General features: G+C 42.7%; 1 protein-coding gene across 1 annotated transcript; it reads left to right on the top strand.

Annotated features, from left to right (window-relative positions):
• Positions 1–237: 237 nt before the first annotated feature.
• LOC116377289 (glutamate receptor ionotropic, kainate 5-like) lies at positions 238–12,900 on the top strand (the record flags this gene model as incomplete). The annotated part of the gene is made up of 6 exons (XM_031838890.1): positions 238–402; positions 2,420–2,517; positions 3,967–4,132; positions 6,066–6,244; positions 8,520–8,573; positions 12,068–12,900. Coding segments are annotated over 6 exons (836 nt in total), but the record flags the coding sequence as incomplete, so codon positions are not given.
• Positions 12,901–13,605: the final 705 nt, after the last annotated feature.

The raw sequence follows: 13,605 nt of genomic DNA, 5'->3' as shown, positions 1-13,605 counted from the left end.
GAATCAGAATCAGCTTTATTGGCCATGTATGTGTACACAAATTTACAATAAACAACAAAAAATATATATAAAGAATATAAAAGGGCAGCAAAACAAAGTAGAACAGATGTATACAATATAAGTATAAATATATATCCAAAAGAAAAAGTGTGTATATATATATATACATATATATATATATACACACACACACGTGAACATAAACCTATAAACCTCTCTCTCCCTCCCTACCTCCAGCGGCCATTTTGGATGACCAGTCGGCGTGCGGTCGAGGTGAGCGTCTGGCGCTGGCTCTGGCGAGGGAGAACATCAACAGCCTGATGGAGGGCTCCTCCCGGGCGAGGGTGGAGGTGGACGTCTACGAGCTGCTGAAGGACTCCCACTACGACACCACTGACACCAGTAAGTCCTCTTCCTCTTCCTCTTCCTCTTCCTCTTCCTCTTCCTCTTCCTCTTCCTCTCCCTCTTCCTCTCCCTCCCCCACCTGAAGCTGTGGCAGTAGGTTTTTCTTCCAGCTGCAGCTGCTCTTTTCACACTGACATTTCCAAGTGAAGGTAAAGCGCAGCAAGCGTTGTGTGTGAGAGGAGGCAGACCTTTGTTTAACAGGACAGGTGAAGAGGGCAGCAGGTGCTAATGATGCTCAGTGAACCTGCACCTTAAACACCACACACACCGTGTGTTCACTGTGAAGAGTTAGAGGTGCTTAAACATTCCTCACAGCAGTGATCTTAATAGTAACACCGCTTTGTATGAATACGTCCGTATTATCTGTAGATGGTGCTGGAATGAACTAAGAAAGATTAACCTCACCGACATGCCTTAAACTGGCCTCACACTGAACCGATTACTAAATAGGTGTTTCTGCCTTGTTCGATAATAAGTTCTACCGTAATATTCTTTTAATCAATCTACTAAATCAATACATTTAAACTGTATTTTAGTTTAGAACCTTTCATGCATTAAACGATTCAAAGTGCTTCACTGATGACTGAAGAGCTGAAGATTAGAACGAGTGACCCGTGAAAACAATTCAGCAATTTATCAAAGTGACTATTGGAGACCAATGCATGAATGAATGAAAATGCCATTGAACAGAATTAAAAGCTATAACAACAGTAATAGAACTAAAACTGTCATAAGAACTAGATTCATAAATAGATTTAAACTACACCATTCTAAAACAATAAACCCTAAATGGACCACTGGTGTTGTGAGTCGTGTCACAGTGAGCATGTTGAGCATGTTGGGAGCTCTCAGACAGACGAAGGTGTTTCACACAGTCAGAGTGAGCACGAGGTCATCGTGACCGGAGAGCGCTCAGCGTTCTGCACCATCAGCTGCTCTGGATGTTTATTGATTAGGAACTGCCGGCGGCGCAGAAAAAAAGAGACTTCCCGATGGAGAGGCAGTTAATGTTTTCTGTCAGAGCAGAGCAAGACACACACACACAGACACACACACACACACACACACACACACTATCCAGCACAGATTGAGAGGAAGTTGGCACAATACGTACAGTACAGACATTGTTTTACGTGCATTTCCAGAATGAAAACATCCACATTGATCCGTTGGTACAGAAACGAATTACGTTTTTTTTTTTTTAATCTGTTTTAAACACCTGACTATTGTTGTTTGTGCTGTTTGTGTTTGTTCATTGTGAAGCAGCTCATATGACCTCGACGCCGTTCTGTTTAGTTCTCTACATGCTGAGTGTGATTCTTTTGTTAGTTTGCGTGTTTCTTTCAGAGACTAAGAGAAGCTGAGATAATCATCTCCTCCTCACGTAATACAACTAACTGTTGTCAGTGTCCTCTGATGACTCTCTCAATCCATCATCATTCATATCAAACTGTACACAAATAAACAACGCTACAGTAGATCACGTCTTACTTCTGATTGGCTGAGTTTGTTTGAGGTGGTATGCAGACTAGAAGTAAAGAAAACAACTCTTTTCTATCCAACGTTCTCCATGAACACAAATATATGAAATTCACTTCAAAGCGCCTTCAGTCAATATTTTTATATTATATGAAATACTATAAATATTAAATATGGGAAAGGTGTCTGTGGTTGTGTAGCTCCTCCCGGTCCGGCCCTCACCGTCTCTCTTCAGCAGAGACCAGCTGGTGAACACAGTGCAGCGTTTAGCAGCTAGAGATACAGATGTTTCCCTCAGGAGGAGGTGGAGACCCAAACGGAGCTAAAAGAGAGAAAGTACTGGACTTCCATTCATCAGGTGACACGGACATGAACCATTACCTTATTCTGTGACTGATGGGTGTGACAATGAGCAGCTGTTTGCTGATGTGTTCAGTGTCTTGTTCCAGTTGCACCAGAGAGGCAAAACAAATAAATCTGTTCATGCAGCTTTAACTTCTGATTCCTTTTTTTTTGTTGCTATTTTCTCTCTCAGTGTGTCAGATCCTGCCCAAGGGCGTGGTCTCAGTGATTGGCCCCGCCTCCAGCCCCGCCTCTGGGTCCACCATCAGTCACATCTGTGGGGAGAAAGAGGTGAGTCACATCTGGCTCCACACTATGACACCTCGGATGTTAAAATCCATCTTTAACTTGTGCTCAGGCACTTTGCTTCTTGAGGGAATCAACATGAGTCCATCTCCATCTTCTGCTAAGCCTCTAAGCGTCCGGATATCCTCTCCTTTAGCCCGACAGGTCTGCTATTATTGGATTCTCTGCTTGGATTTAAAAATATAAGCTCTGCATATCAGAATGAAGCCCGGCCGAGCTAATTACAGTTCACCGTTTAAACCTCTGCAGGCCTGAGCTCAGGTTTAATCATTAAACTGAAGCTCTGATATTCACTTCGAAGGCTCTCAGACTCTTTAACGTACAACGACATGTTCGTTGTGAACGTCATCTGCATTCAGCACCCAACAGTTCCTGGGCCATCAGAGGGTGCGACCACCAGGGCTGGGTATCAAACTCTGTACTTCTGATGGCATTGATCCAATTACCACACAGACGTATCGTCATACAACGCTTTGAATGATAAAATACTGCGTTATGTTTAGTAATAACGCTAACTAGGATCATGGTTCGGGTTAAAAATAACTACGAACGTGACGTTTCACACGGTGCACAAACGTAAAAGCTTATAAAAGAGACAAGTGACAGCTGATAACTTAACAGCATAATTCAGTAACAAGACGAGTACATTCTTTATTTAAATAGTCTAATAAATATTTTATGTTTATGAAATAATCTAGTTTTTATTAATCAGAGAAATAGATTTATTGATGTCTGTCGGGATGTTAAAGGAATTTCATAAAAATACCAAATAACAAAAAAAAAAATTTTTTTGGGGAACCTCGCTTTGGTCTGAGCACATTCATGCTCCCCAGATGATGAACCCTTTTCCTTTGGTCACTTTTCCTCTTTTCACATAAAATGCTAAAATTGCTACATTTCTCTTCTTTCTCCCTTTTTCCATAACTGGTGAGACATGTTTCCTCTGAGCGGAGGTGAACACACACTCTCTCATGGAAACACTTTTTTCTAATATCTCTGACGATCTGGGCTTTGCTCCCTCTTCAGATATTCTTTTTGAAAGTGAACAAAGACTCGATTATCAGCGAGCGTCAGACTCTGATTAAAGCTTCCATTTCTGTTATCTGAACTTCCTTTAAAGCCTGTAAGGTTTGATGGTTTCCTCCTCTTTCTCCTTTTCAATCTTTTACTTCTTTCTTCTTGTTTCCTTTGCACTTTTCATTTAATTTCCTTGTCTGACTTTTGTCCCATTCTTTCCATTTGTCCTCCAATTTCCTTTTCCTTTCTCTCCTTTCCTTTATTTTATTGTACTTTTCTTTTCTATCTTGCTTTCTTATCCATTGGAGCTCCAACGAGACGATTGGCCTGAAGGAAACCCTCAAGTTGACGTTTCCTTTCCTTTTTCCTGTAGTTCTTCTTCTAACTCCTCTTCCTCCCCCTCCCCCGTGCCCTCAGATCCCTCACGTGAAGATCGGTCCGGAGGAAACCCCGAAGCTGCCGTACCTTCGCTTCGCCTCGGTGACTCTTTACCCGAGCAACGAGGACCTGAGCCTGGCCGTCGGGTCCATCCTGCGCTCCTTCGGCTACCCGACGGCCAGCCTCGTGTGTGCCAAAGCAGAGTGTGAGTCTTTAAGTAAAGTGTGTGTGTTGTTGTGTAGAAGTCTATGAGAAAATGACTCTACTTCTCTCTTGATCTATTACCTCAGTAAACATTGTAAACATGAGTTTATGGTCTCAATCTCTAGTTTCAAGTCTTCTTCAATACAGCATGATGTTCATTTAGTACATTATGGTCCATTTAGAGTCACACAGACCATAAAGCAGGGGATGCTTTAGGGCGGGGCTACACGGTGATTGACAGGTCTCTACCAGAGACATATACGGCGTCTCTACGTCACTCCTCCTCAGTCCAGATATGGTCACTTCCTGTTCAGTGGTTGCAAAAAAACAAAGATGGCGATGGCCAAAATGCCGAACTCGAGACTTCAAAACATCCACAAACCAACGAGAGACGTCATGACTACGTCCACCTCCTATGTACATCTGTGGTTACCAGAGAGTTGAAATTTATAAATAATAGTTTATCTAGAGAGAGAATTTAACTTAAGTTAAATCTGTTTTACTGCTAGCTAGTTGCTACTAGCTAGTCATCGCCAAATTGGTGGTTCTTGACTTAATTTATTATAATTTTTTACATTGGCGTTATTTGCACATTGTGGTCACTATTAAGAAATCCAAATGGTTAAATTCACTGGGACCTGAGTACAGTTTGTGTGATTTCTTGATTTATTCAGATGTTCGTGCCCTTCTATTTGGTCTGTTTCCCGAATTGGATCTCCTCACATGTCAAAGTTGATCTCACTAATCACAGCAGGTCGTTTAGTTGTGACCTTTCCTTTCCTCTTCTCCATCTTTTGATTCCTTCCTCTACTTTCCCACTTTCTCTTTTCTCCTCCACTTTTCCTCCATCGGTCTCTGTCCTGGTTTCCCCACCCGGCAGGGACGCCCCGGCTCACCGCTTCAACGCTCCTCAGTCTTTAGCCGTACCCTGGCCTTGTTAAGGCCGGTGTTTAACGGGGACAGAGTTATTGCTGTGATTGCTGCTGATAGCTATTTAAACCCAGCAGCGTCCTGACCCACGCTTTATGGCGGCTATTAGACGACCGGCTCTGAATGTTAAAACTATGATCCGAGAGCAGTGTCCTTTTCTAAAAGTTACCCAGGAAATATTTAAAAAAAGGAAACTTTCTCATCTACTTTTGAACAATTCAAAAATCTCCCTCTAAATTTATTTTTCAACTGTTTTAAACGATTGAATTAAATATCAGAGAATCCATTTTGTGTTAGAGCAACCACAGTTATTGAGGCCCATTCAAGTTCAAACAAACAAGTTCAACCCTGAGACCTTTAAGGACTCCTGTCTCTCCTCCACAGCAGTCCTGAGAGTGTTAACAGCTCTAAGGGTTCAGGTCTTTCTACGTGGGGTTGTATGAGGTACTTATCCTACAGATGGTGGTCAGCAACATACCGCTGTGGACCTGAAACAAAGGCCCCAACCCCCAAAACATCCATTTATTTTAGTGTGCACTATATTTAGAGTATTTTTGCCGGTTTAACTTGCCATTAGACATCCGTTTCCACCGGCAAACTGAAGCCGTTGTGTCCATCTCTGCTCTCGCCAAAAGCCACCAGACTCAGAACAACGGGAGTTACTGGCAAACCGCTGCCTTGATCGGTTAGTTAGTAACCGAGTGGTTTTAGTTTGGATTCACCAACGTCTGGTAGACCAGTAACCACCCCGTGTTCTGTGGGGTAAAATGACTGTTTGTCAATGGATTCTGGTGTGGAGAGAGTTTCCTGTCAGAAACATAGACAGTAGCCTGTAGCAGTCTCACAGCAACGTAAACAGGTGGAAATATACAAAATATAAAAAATTCTTTTAGGTGTCTCGTGCTGGTTCTCCTTTACCTATAACTCCAAACCCGTAATGTGTTTTGTGAGGTCTCCTACTGTTAAGCACTCCACTTCCTGACTCCTGACTCCTCCCCCTCTAGGCCTGCTGCGACTGGAGGAGCTGGTCCACCGCTTCCTCATCTCCAGGGACACACTGTCGGTGCGAATGCTGGACGACAGCCTGGACCCCACCCCTCTGCTGAAGGAGATCCGCGATGACAAAGTGGCCACCATCATCATCGACGCCAACGCCTCCATCTCCTACCACATCCTCAGGAAGGTCAGGATGTTTGTCACTAGCTAGCCTGCTAACGCAGCGTAGCGCCTCACGGTGACGATTCACCTCGTTGTAGAAACCAGAACGTCCTAAAGGTGACGCTACAGCTACCGGCTCCAGTGGAGCGTAACGAAGCACGTACTGTAATTAAATAACGTTCTTCATGCAACTTTATATTTGAACTATTGTACTTTTAACTCCACTGCATGTATTTGACAATTTTGCAGATTCAGGTTAAAAATACAAAATATAATCAACTGATAAATGATGTATTATTATGGATTAACCTCACGGTAAGATTCACAAAATACAAAGCAGGATAAAAATATAGAAGATGATCTCCACCTTTATGCATCAATAATAATAACAATATAACTATATCGTATATTTTTTATCTGAAATAGGTTGTTCTGTATGATGAGTACCTTTATTTCTGATACTTCAGGTATATTTCGATGCTAATACTTTTGTACTTTTACCTGATGGAATTTTGAAAGCAGGGCTCTTTAGATATAACAGAGTATTTCTACAAAATAGTAATATTACTTTTACGAAAAGGAAAAGATCTGAGTGCCTCCTCCTCCACGTGACACGTCCTGTTTGCATTTCCCAAAGCATGATGGGAAATGCAGTGCAAATGCACAAGCGCTTTTCATTTTAAACCATCATAGACACACAGTGCTGAGCCTCAGAATGACCCGTTCACGTTTTTTTAATATATACGTATATATATAAATATGAATATATGTATAAATATGTATATATATATATATGTATGTATATGTCATTTTAGAAATGTTGGCGTCTCCAGCAGCATGTCATGGTGGAGGTTCCACTGTAAACACTGTTATGAAAGATAAAGAAGGGCTCTGAGCATCATGTTTTCTTCCTCTGTGGTGGTTACACAGTAGAACTGGACCTTCAGGTTGGTTTCCTGTTAAACTGGTTGGTTATGTCGATCCACAGCTCTTGGCAGGTTGTCATTCTTAACTCCGTGCCCGGTGAACTCGTGGGCGGAGAAGTTTAGAACACTAAATATAAAAACACTCAGTAGCTCCGTCATGTTGGTCCTCTTCAGAGCTCGACTCCTGCAGGCAGAACAAAGCGGAGAGGACGCGCAGAAGGAGGTTCATGGGTTTATAACAGAGTCCGTCTGAAGCTCTTCACTGAGAAGGCTGCCATCTCACAATCCCATTCTGAACATATCCGTACGGAGAGTTGGTCAGCTTTGAGCATGTGAACGGTGTGAAGCAGCAGCTGTTCAGAGGCAACATGCCGACTGTAACACAGGAAACAGATGTTTGTTTCTCCTTTCAAACCCGCCATCGCTCCACAACCGTCGCCATGTTTTTAATGTAACAACGATGACAAAGCTCCTCCAACCTTCACTGAGTAGTGATTTTAACCCAAAAAACAGGTTTCACTGAAGCTAACTCAACATATTAACAATGAGCTCCGAGCTCAAACTCTGACTGTAGCAGCCCAGACTCATGGACGCATTATGAGACTATCATACCCTGGACAGACATGCACAAGACCCAACACCTCTCCTACAGGAGCAAGACACACATAACAGTTGTTTAGCTATTTGTGGTCATTTCTGTCTCGTTACAGTTGTTACATCTCTTTGTAGTTGTTTAGTATTGCTTTGTGATCATGTTGCGTCTCTTTGCAATCATTTTGTGCCTACTTGTAGGTGTTTTGTGTCTCTTTGTAGTCTGTAGATTTGCTGCTTTCATAGTTGTGAATATCTTTGTGTGTCTTTGCAGCTAATTTGCATGTATTTGTGTCTCTTTGTAGCTGTTTTATTTTTCTCTCTTTGAGAGACATTTTGCACCTAAATTTGATCAGAAAGTTAAAGTCTTTGGATGTCTGGGTTACATAAATATATCCTCATGAATTCCAAACAATGGTAATTATAATTACAACAGACGTCTACAGATGGTTCCAGATTAAAGCTAAACGTCTAGACGTCTCTTCACAGCATCAGAACGACCTGTTCTTATTGTTCCTCCTCAAACCTTTGTGATCAGCTTCACATCTCTGACAGATGCTGAGATAGAATCACTGCTTCATGTTGCAGATGAGAAGAAGAAGTAAACGCTCAGACTCAGACCTAATTGTCTCCAATTTGGGACAAACCACAGAGTGCATGGGGGGGGGATATAAAACAGATGGTTCCATTATTTTTTAACAAACTCTTTAGAGAAAGTTTAACATCGTGCACTTCCTGTTTCACAGCGCTGACGTCAGCTTTTTCTTCTTCTCTGACCTGCAGGCGAACGAGCTGGGGATGATGTCCGCCTTCTACAAGTACATCCTCACCACCATGGTAAGAGCTGCGTCTTCATTCACACTCCTCCTCCTTTAAACTCCACTTCTCTCCTCCTTTTATTCCTCCTCTTGAACACAGAGATACTCGCCTGCCTCTGTACAGTTAGTGGTTTCTCCTTCTCTGCTTCTCTCCTTCTCTGCCATTAACTCCTCTCCTCTCATCTCACTGTCATATCATTTATTTACTTTCATTTACTTTATTTCCCTCTTTTACTCTGATCTCTTTCTTGTTTCCTTCTGTTCATTCCTTATCTTTTCCTTATCTCCTTTCCTCTGTCCTTCTACCCCGTTGTAACTTCCTTCACCACATCCTCATCTATCATCACCTTCATTTTCTTTCCTTTCATTCCCTTCTCCTCTTTTCAGTTCATCTTTACGCTTGTCCTCTTTTTATTCGTTCCATGTTGTTGTCCTCCTCTTTCCCCTCGTCATTAGTTTATTTCTTTTCTTTCACCGTCCTTGTTTCCTTTCCTAAACTTCTCTTATTTCCCTTCGTCCTCTGCCTCTTTTGTTTCCTCTCTTAAATCTCTACCACCTCCCTCATCTCCTTCATTCTTTTTGCTTTCAAGTCTTCCTCTTTTCCTTTTCCCTTCCTTCCCTAAATCTCCTCTTCTTCAATCATACTCTACTCTTCCTACCCTCCTTCCCTCTTCTCCTTTCCTTTCCTATCCTCTGTCCTAATGACGTCTTTTCCATTCCCTTTTATCTTTCATTTGATTCATTTAGTTTCCTTCTCATTTCTTTTCTACATTATTTCCTTCTTTTCTTTCCTATTGATTCATCCCTCCTCTGTGCTCTTCTCCTCCCTCCTTTCCTTTCCTAAAAGACTTCCCTTTTCCCATCTTTTCCTTTCCTTCCTCCTTCTTTTTCCTTCATTTTTTAGCATCTTCATCCCATCATCATCACCTTGATATTTAATACCCCCCCCCCCCCCCCCCTATTTTTTTAATCGTTGATGTTTTTTGGTGGTCACCTCATAAAACGCCGCTCCCCGCTTATATCTCTTCCTCACCCATGGCTCGTCTCTCCTCTCATCAGAGATGCATGCTGGTCCAGCCGCCGTTTGTCATCATTATCATTTCACAGTCCGATGTCGCGCCCTTGTGCGCAGAGACTTTGCGTGGATAATAACTCTCCTCGATCTCCTAAAAACACCGTCGTTGTCGCAGATTTAAACGCCGCTGTTCGCAAGCCAAGGACGAAAGTGCCCCCCCCCCCCCCCCACACACACACACCTCCAGCAGAACCCTGGATACAAACCAGAAGTAAAATGATTCCACCACTTCCACACACACTCGTACACCTGCAGCAGTGTTCGACCTCCCTTTAACTTTGTATTAAACACGCTGTGCTGACTGTGACAGGACGCCTCAGACGGCGTGTTGAGTTCACCGCTTTGTGAAAAGATGGGAAAAAATAAGCTGCTCGCTTTCCTTAAAGCCTCTTTAAATGTCTTAATGAAAACTGGTTTGAGAGTGGACAACCCCCCCCCCCCCCCCAAAACAAAAGCTAATTTTAGTTTATTTAACTCAACAGCTGTTAAAATGAAATATCAGCCAAAATGAAAAGTCTGTTTTTAGGAGTCAAACAAAGCATTACGATTTAAGTTGTGATTGATACGTTGAGTCCAGTAGGACATGAACACCTGGGGAGGTTTCAGACTAAAGACTCAGACCAATAGACAGTCTTCTTTAGGCCGAGGGCAGAGGTTAGCGGAACATAACAGAGACATGTTCAGAGTCTATAAAACTGTATTGAGTCATGCATCTACGTCAAGGTTCCAGACTGAAGGAGAGCGTCAGGAACTCTTTACACTCTGTGAAGTCATCAGTGAGTCACAGCTGTTGAATAATAATCCCATCAGAACCTCTGCAGATGTTTGATGGTCATGTTTTGTGAACGAGGCACGAGAGAGTCTAAATCTTACTTTGTTGTTCTCGGAGACGGAGATGCATCCTTTCTCCGGAGCCGACCTCGTGGCACTCTGAAAGAACCTTAATGAACGGAATCAAACGAGCCTCCGGTTCTGAGCGGTGCCATCCTTTTCTGGGAAGACCGTCGCGGTGTTTCCTCCTCCGGCCAACTGCTCTTTGTTGCGGCTGGTAAGCCCGGCGCTCTGAACGTGTTCTTGGCCCTGGGAGCTGAAATTCATTTGGCAACTGGCAACTACAACCAGCAGCAGCAACAACTACAGCAGCGGCAACAACAACTAAGTGTGGAAGACATTAACCTCACACTCACAGCTGCACACAGAATGTTCCAGGGTCTGAAGACTTGCTGGATGTCTGGCGTTGAAGCTCGGGACGGTTTTTTTGGACCTCGATGGTGAAGAAAAAAACCCGGCAGCCCTCCTCATCCTCTGCAGGCAGTTTCTGCAGAGCGGATAGATTGTGTGCCAGAACATTTCTAACCCCGCTAGAGACGCAGCCAAAATGATGATGAAGGCAGTCCGCCTGCCCGACGCTCTGGACTCCTCTTTGGATTACCGAATCAAAAGGGAAAAGAAATAAGAGTAAACATGATAAAGACCACATGAAGAAGAAGGATGTAACCTGCTTCTCGTCGCCACGACAGAGAAAGTAAACAGAGGAGTAAAAAGGTGTCAGATTTCTGTTAAATTATTTTGACGGTGATTCATAATGATTTTCTCTCCCATCATCAGGACAATTTGTATGAAAGAACCATCAAAAGAGATCAAAACGATCACTATTAGAGGCCCTGGTGGGACCTGTAGGACCCTGATGGCACCTTTGATCTCATTACACCTCTGTCTCATGATGGAGTTGTAGCAGGAGGTCACACATTACGAGACACTTCCTACCAGGACTAATTCCCGACTAGTCCTTCACACGAGTCGATGGAAGAGACGCCAGAGTTCTTTACACGAACGGGTGTCCTCAAAGGAGCTACGATCCAAGTTGTTTGTATGTTGATTTGCAGCGTAAAAACCAAGGAAGGACTAAAAGCCATGTCATGTTCCGTGGAGCAGGTTGAAGTCGTGTTCTCCGTCTGTTTCCGGCGTCTGTTTTTCAAACAGGACTCCTCCTGCTTCCTCCTCACTTCACAGCTCAAGCTAAATGTTTCATCGCCAGCAGTTTCAGAGTGAACGAGAAACACCCTCCGAGAGCCGAGCAAACAGTTTGATTCTGGTTTTGTTTCAGCGGTGGAGCTCAGTGTGAGACCGGCTCGTCTTCAACCACTATTTGAAGTTCTTTTGAAGGTCCCCGCTGTTTGATGTCCATCTTTCTTTTAAACCTATTTTTCCTCTCTGTAAGGCTGCTTTGAATGTAAAACCTGAACTTGCCGTTGTGCAGCCGGCAAAAGAAAACTAATCAAGCCCGTGGTTTGTTTTTCCGTCTTCCTCTTCACTCGTCTGGTGTTTCCTTCCCACTGATCTCACTCAGTTGTTGTTTCTGCGTCTCACAACTCCTGCTGTTTCAACAAGTTTCTAACATACGTCACAAAGAAAACGCTTTCTCTCTCTGTCTCCAGGACTTCCCTCTGCTGCGGCTGGACGACGTGGTGGGCGATCAGTCCAACATTTTGGGTTTCTCCATGCTGAACATCACTCATCCTTTTTACCTGGAGTTCATCCGGAGCCTGAACCTGTCGTGGAGGGAAGGCTGCGATGTCAGTCCGTACCCGGGACCAGCGGTGAGCCACTGATATCCTAATATTTATTGAAATCAGCTTCAACACCTGAGAGCCGCTGGGGTTTTCTGACATATTATTTAAAGGGACAGTGTGTCACATTAAGGGGGATCTATTGGAAATGGGATATAATATTCATAACTTTGTTTTTTATTTGTGTTTAATAAGACAAACCAAACACGGACGATTGTCACACGAGAGAAGTTTCAGTTGGTTGCAATCTGCATCCTCACCACTAGAGGTCTCCAGATCCGACACGCTGCACCTTTAAGCTCGATATGTTGGATTCACAACCCGGAGAAGCCAAAGCTGTTATTTTTAAATCATGATTTAAGGTTAAACTATAGAACGGTTTACCTCAGACAGACTATAGGATCTATTCAAACCTTTTATTGAGATATCTTGATGTTTAGTTCATCAACACAACAGCCACAAATAGAAAACAATACGTTGTGCGGTCTCCTGCAGATTCAGCGTTGATTGCATGCAGCTGTAGTAATATCTCTTCATCCTCCGTCGTTGTTTTTCTCCTCCTCCGTAATGAAAGGACCCATCAGGACAAATCAATCTCCTCGTTGTATCATTGTGCAGCTCTGATAGCAGCGCAGGCAATAAGGCCCGAGCAGACAGCATTAATAAAGATAATAGTAATGACAATGGAGGTTGCATCAATCACCGGAGATGCTGCAGAGAACATCCCCCGCTCAGATTCACTCACTTGAAAGAGTCATCAATAAGGTTGTTTTGACTGTAATGACGTTTATTATTGTGATTATTACAGGTCGTTAATTAATGATCTGATGATGGTGATGATTTTAACCCCTTTGAGCCTGATGTTTCCCCTGAAAGGGAGAATCTACAGGCGAATAGGGTCAAATAAAAATAACTCTAGATGTCCCCATGAAACAAGTTTTCTGAAATACTATATTTTTAAATATGCAAATAAGGCATTATCTTATTAAATATGTGCTAATTTTCCAGAACATGAATCTAGACATTGGATAAAGCCAGGTTCAAAATTATTGTTTCATGTTGTTGTTGGTTTTTACATTTTAGATAAATATTTGTATCTCTCCATAAATCAAAAAATACTCTCAACAAACATTAAAATATTCTATTTCCTCCATGTTTTTATTAATAAATGTATAAATGAGTGTGTGAGTGATGAGTGAACTAACCCCTCTGTGTTAACCTTCAGCACACAGAGAGGAATGAACGAGTGAAGTTTAGTGAATGTAAGAGCTGCTGAAGTGGAGATTTATCATCAGAGTCTGAGAACAAACTCATTTAGAGGAAACGTCCTTTAAAGAGACGTTTAGTTCCATTACAGACATTTAGAGACTCTACAGGTGAACACATGAACTCATAGATATCACCAT

Source organism: Anarrhichthys ocellatus, unplaced genomic scaffold (assembly GCF_004355925.1).
Source record: "Anarrhichthys ocellatus isolate YVR2014 unplaced genomic scaffold, GSC_Weel_1.0 scaffold1098, whole genome shotgun sequence".
Taxonomy (NCBI): domain Eukaryota; kingdom Metazoa; phylum Chordata; class Actinopteri; order Perciformes; family Anarhichadidae; genus Anarrhichthys; species Anarrhichthys ocellatus.
This window is presented reverse-complemented; position numbering and strand designations above follow the sequence as displayed.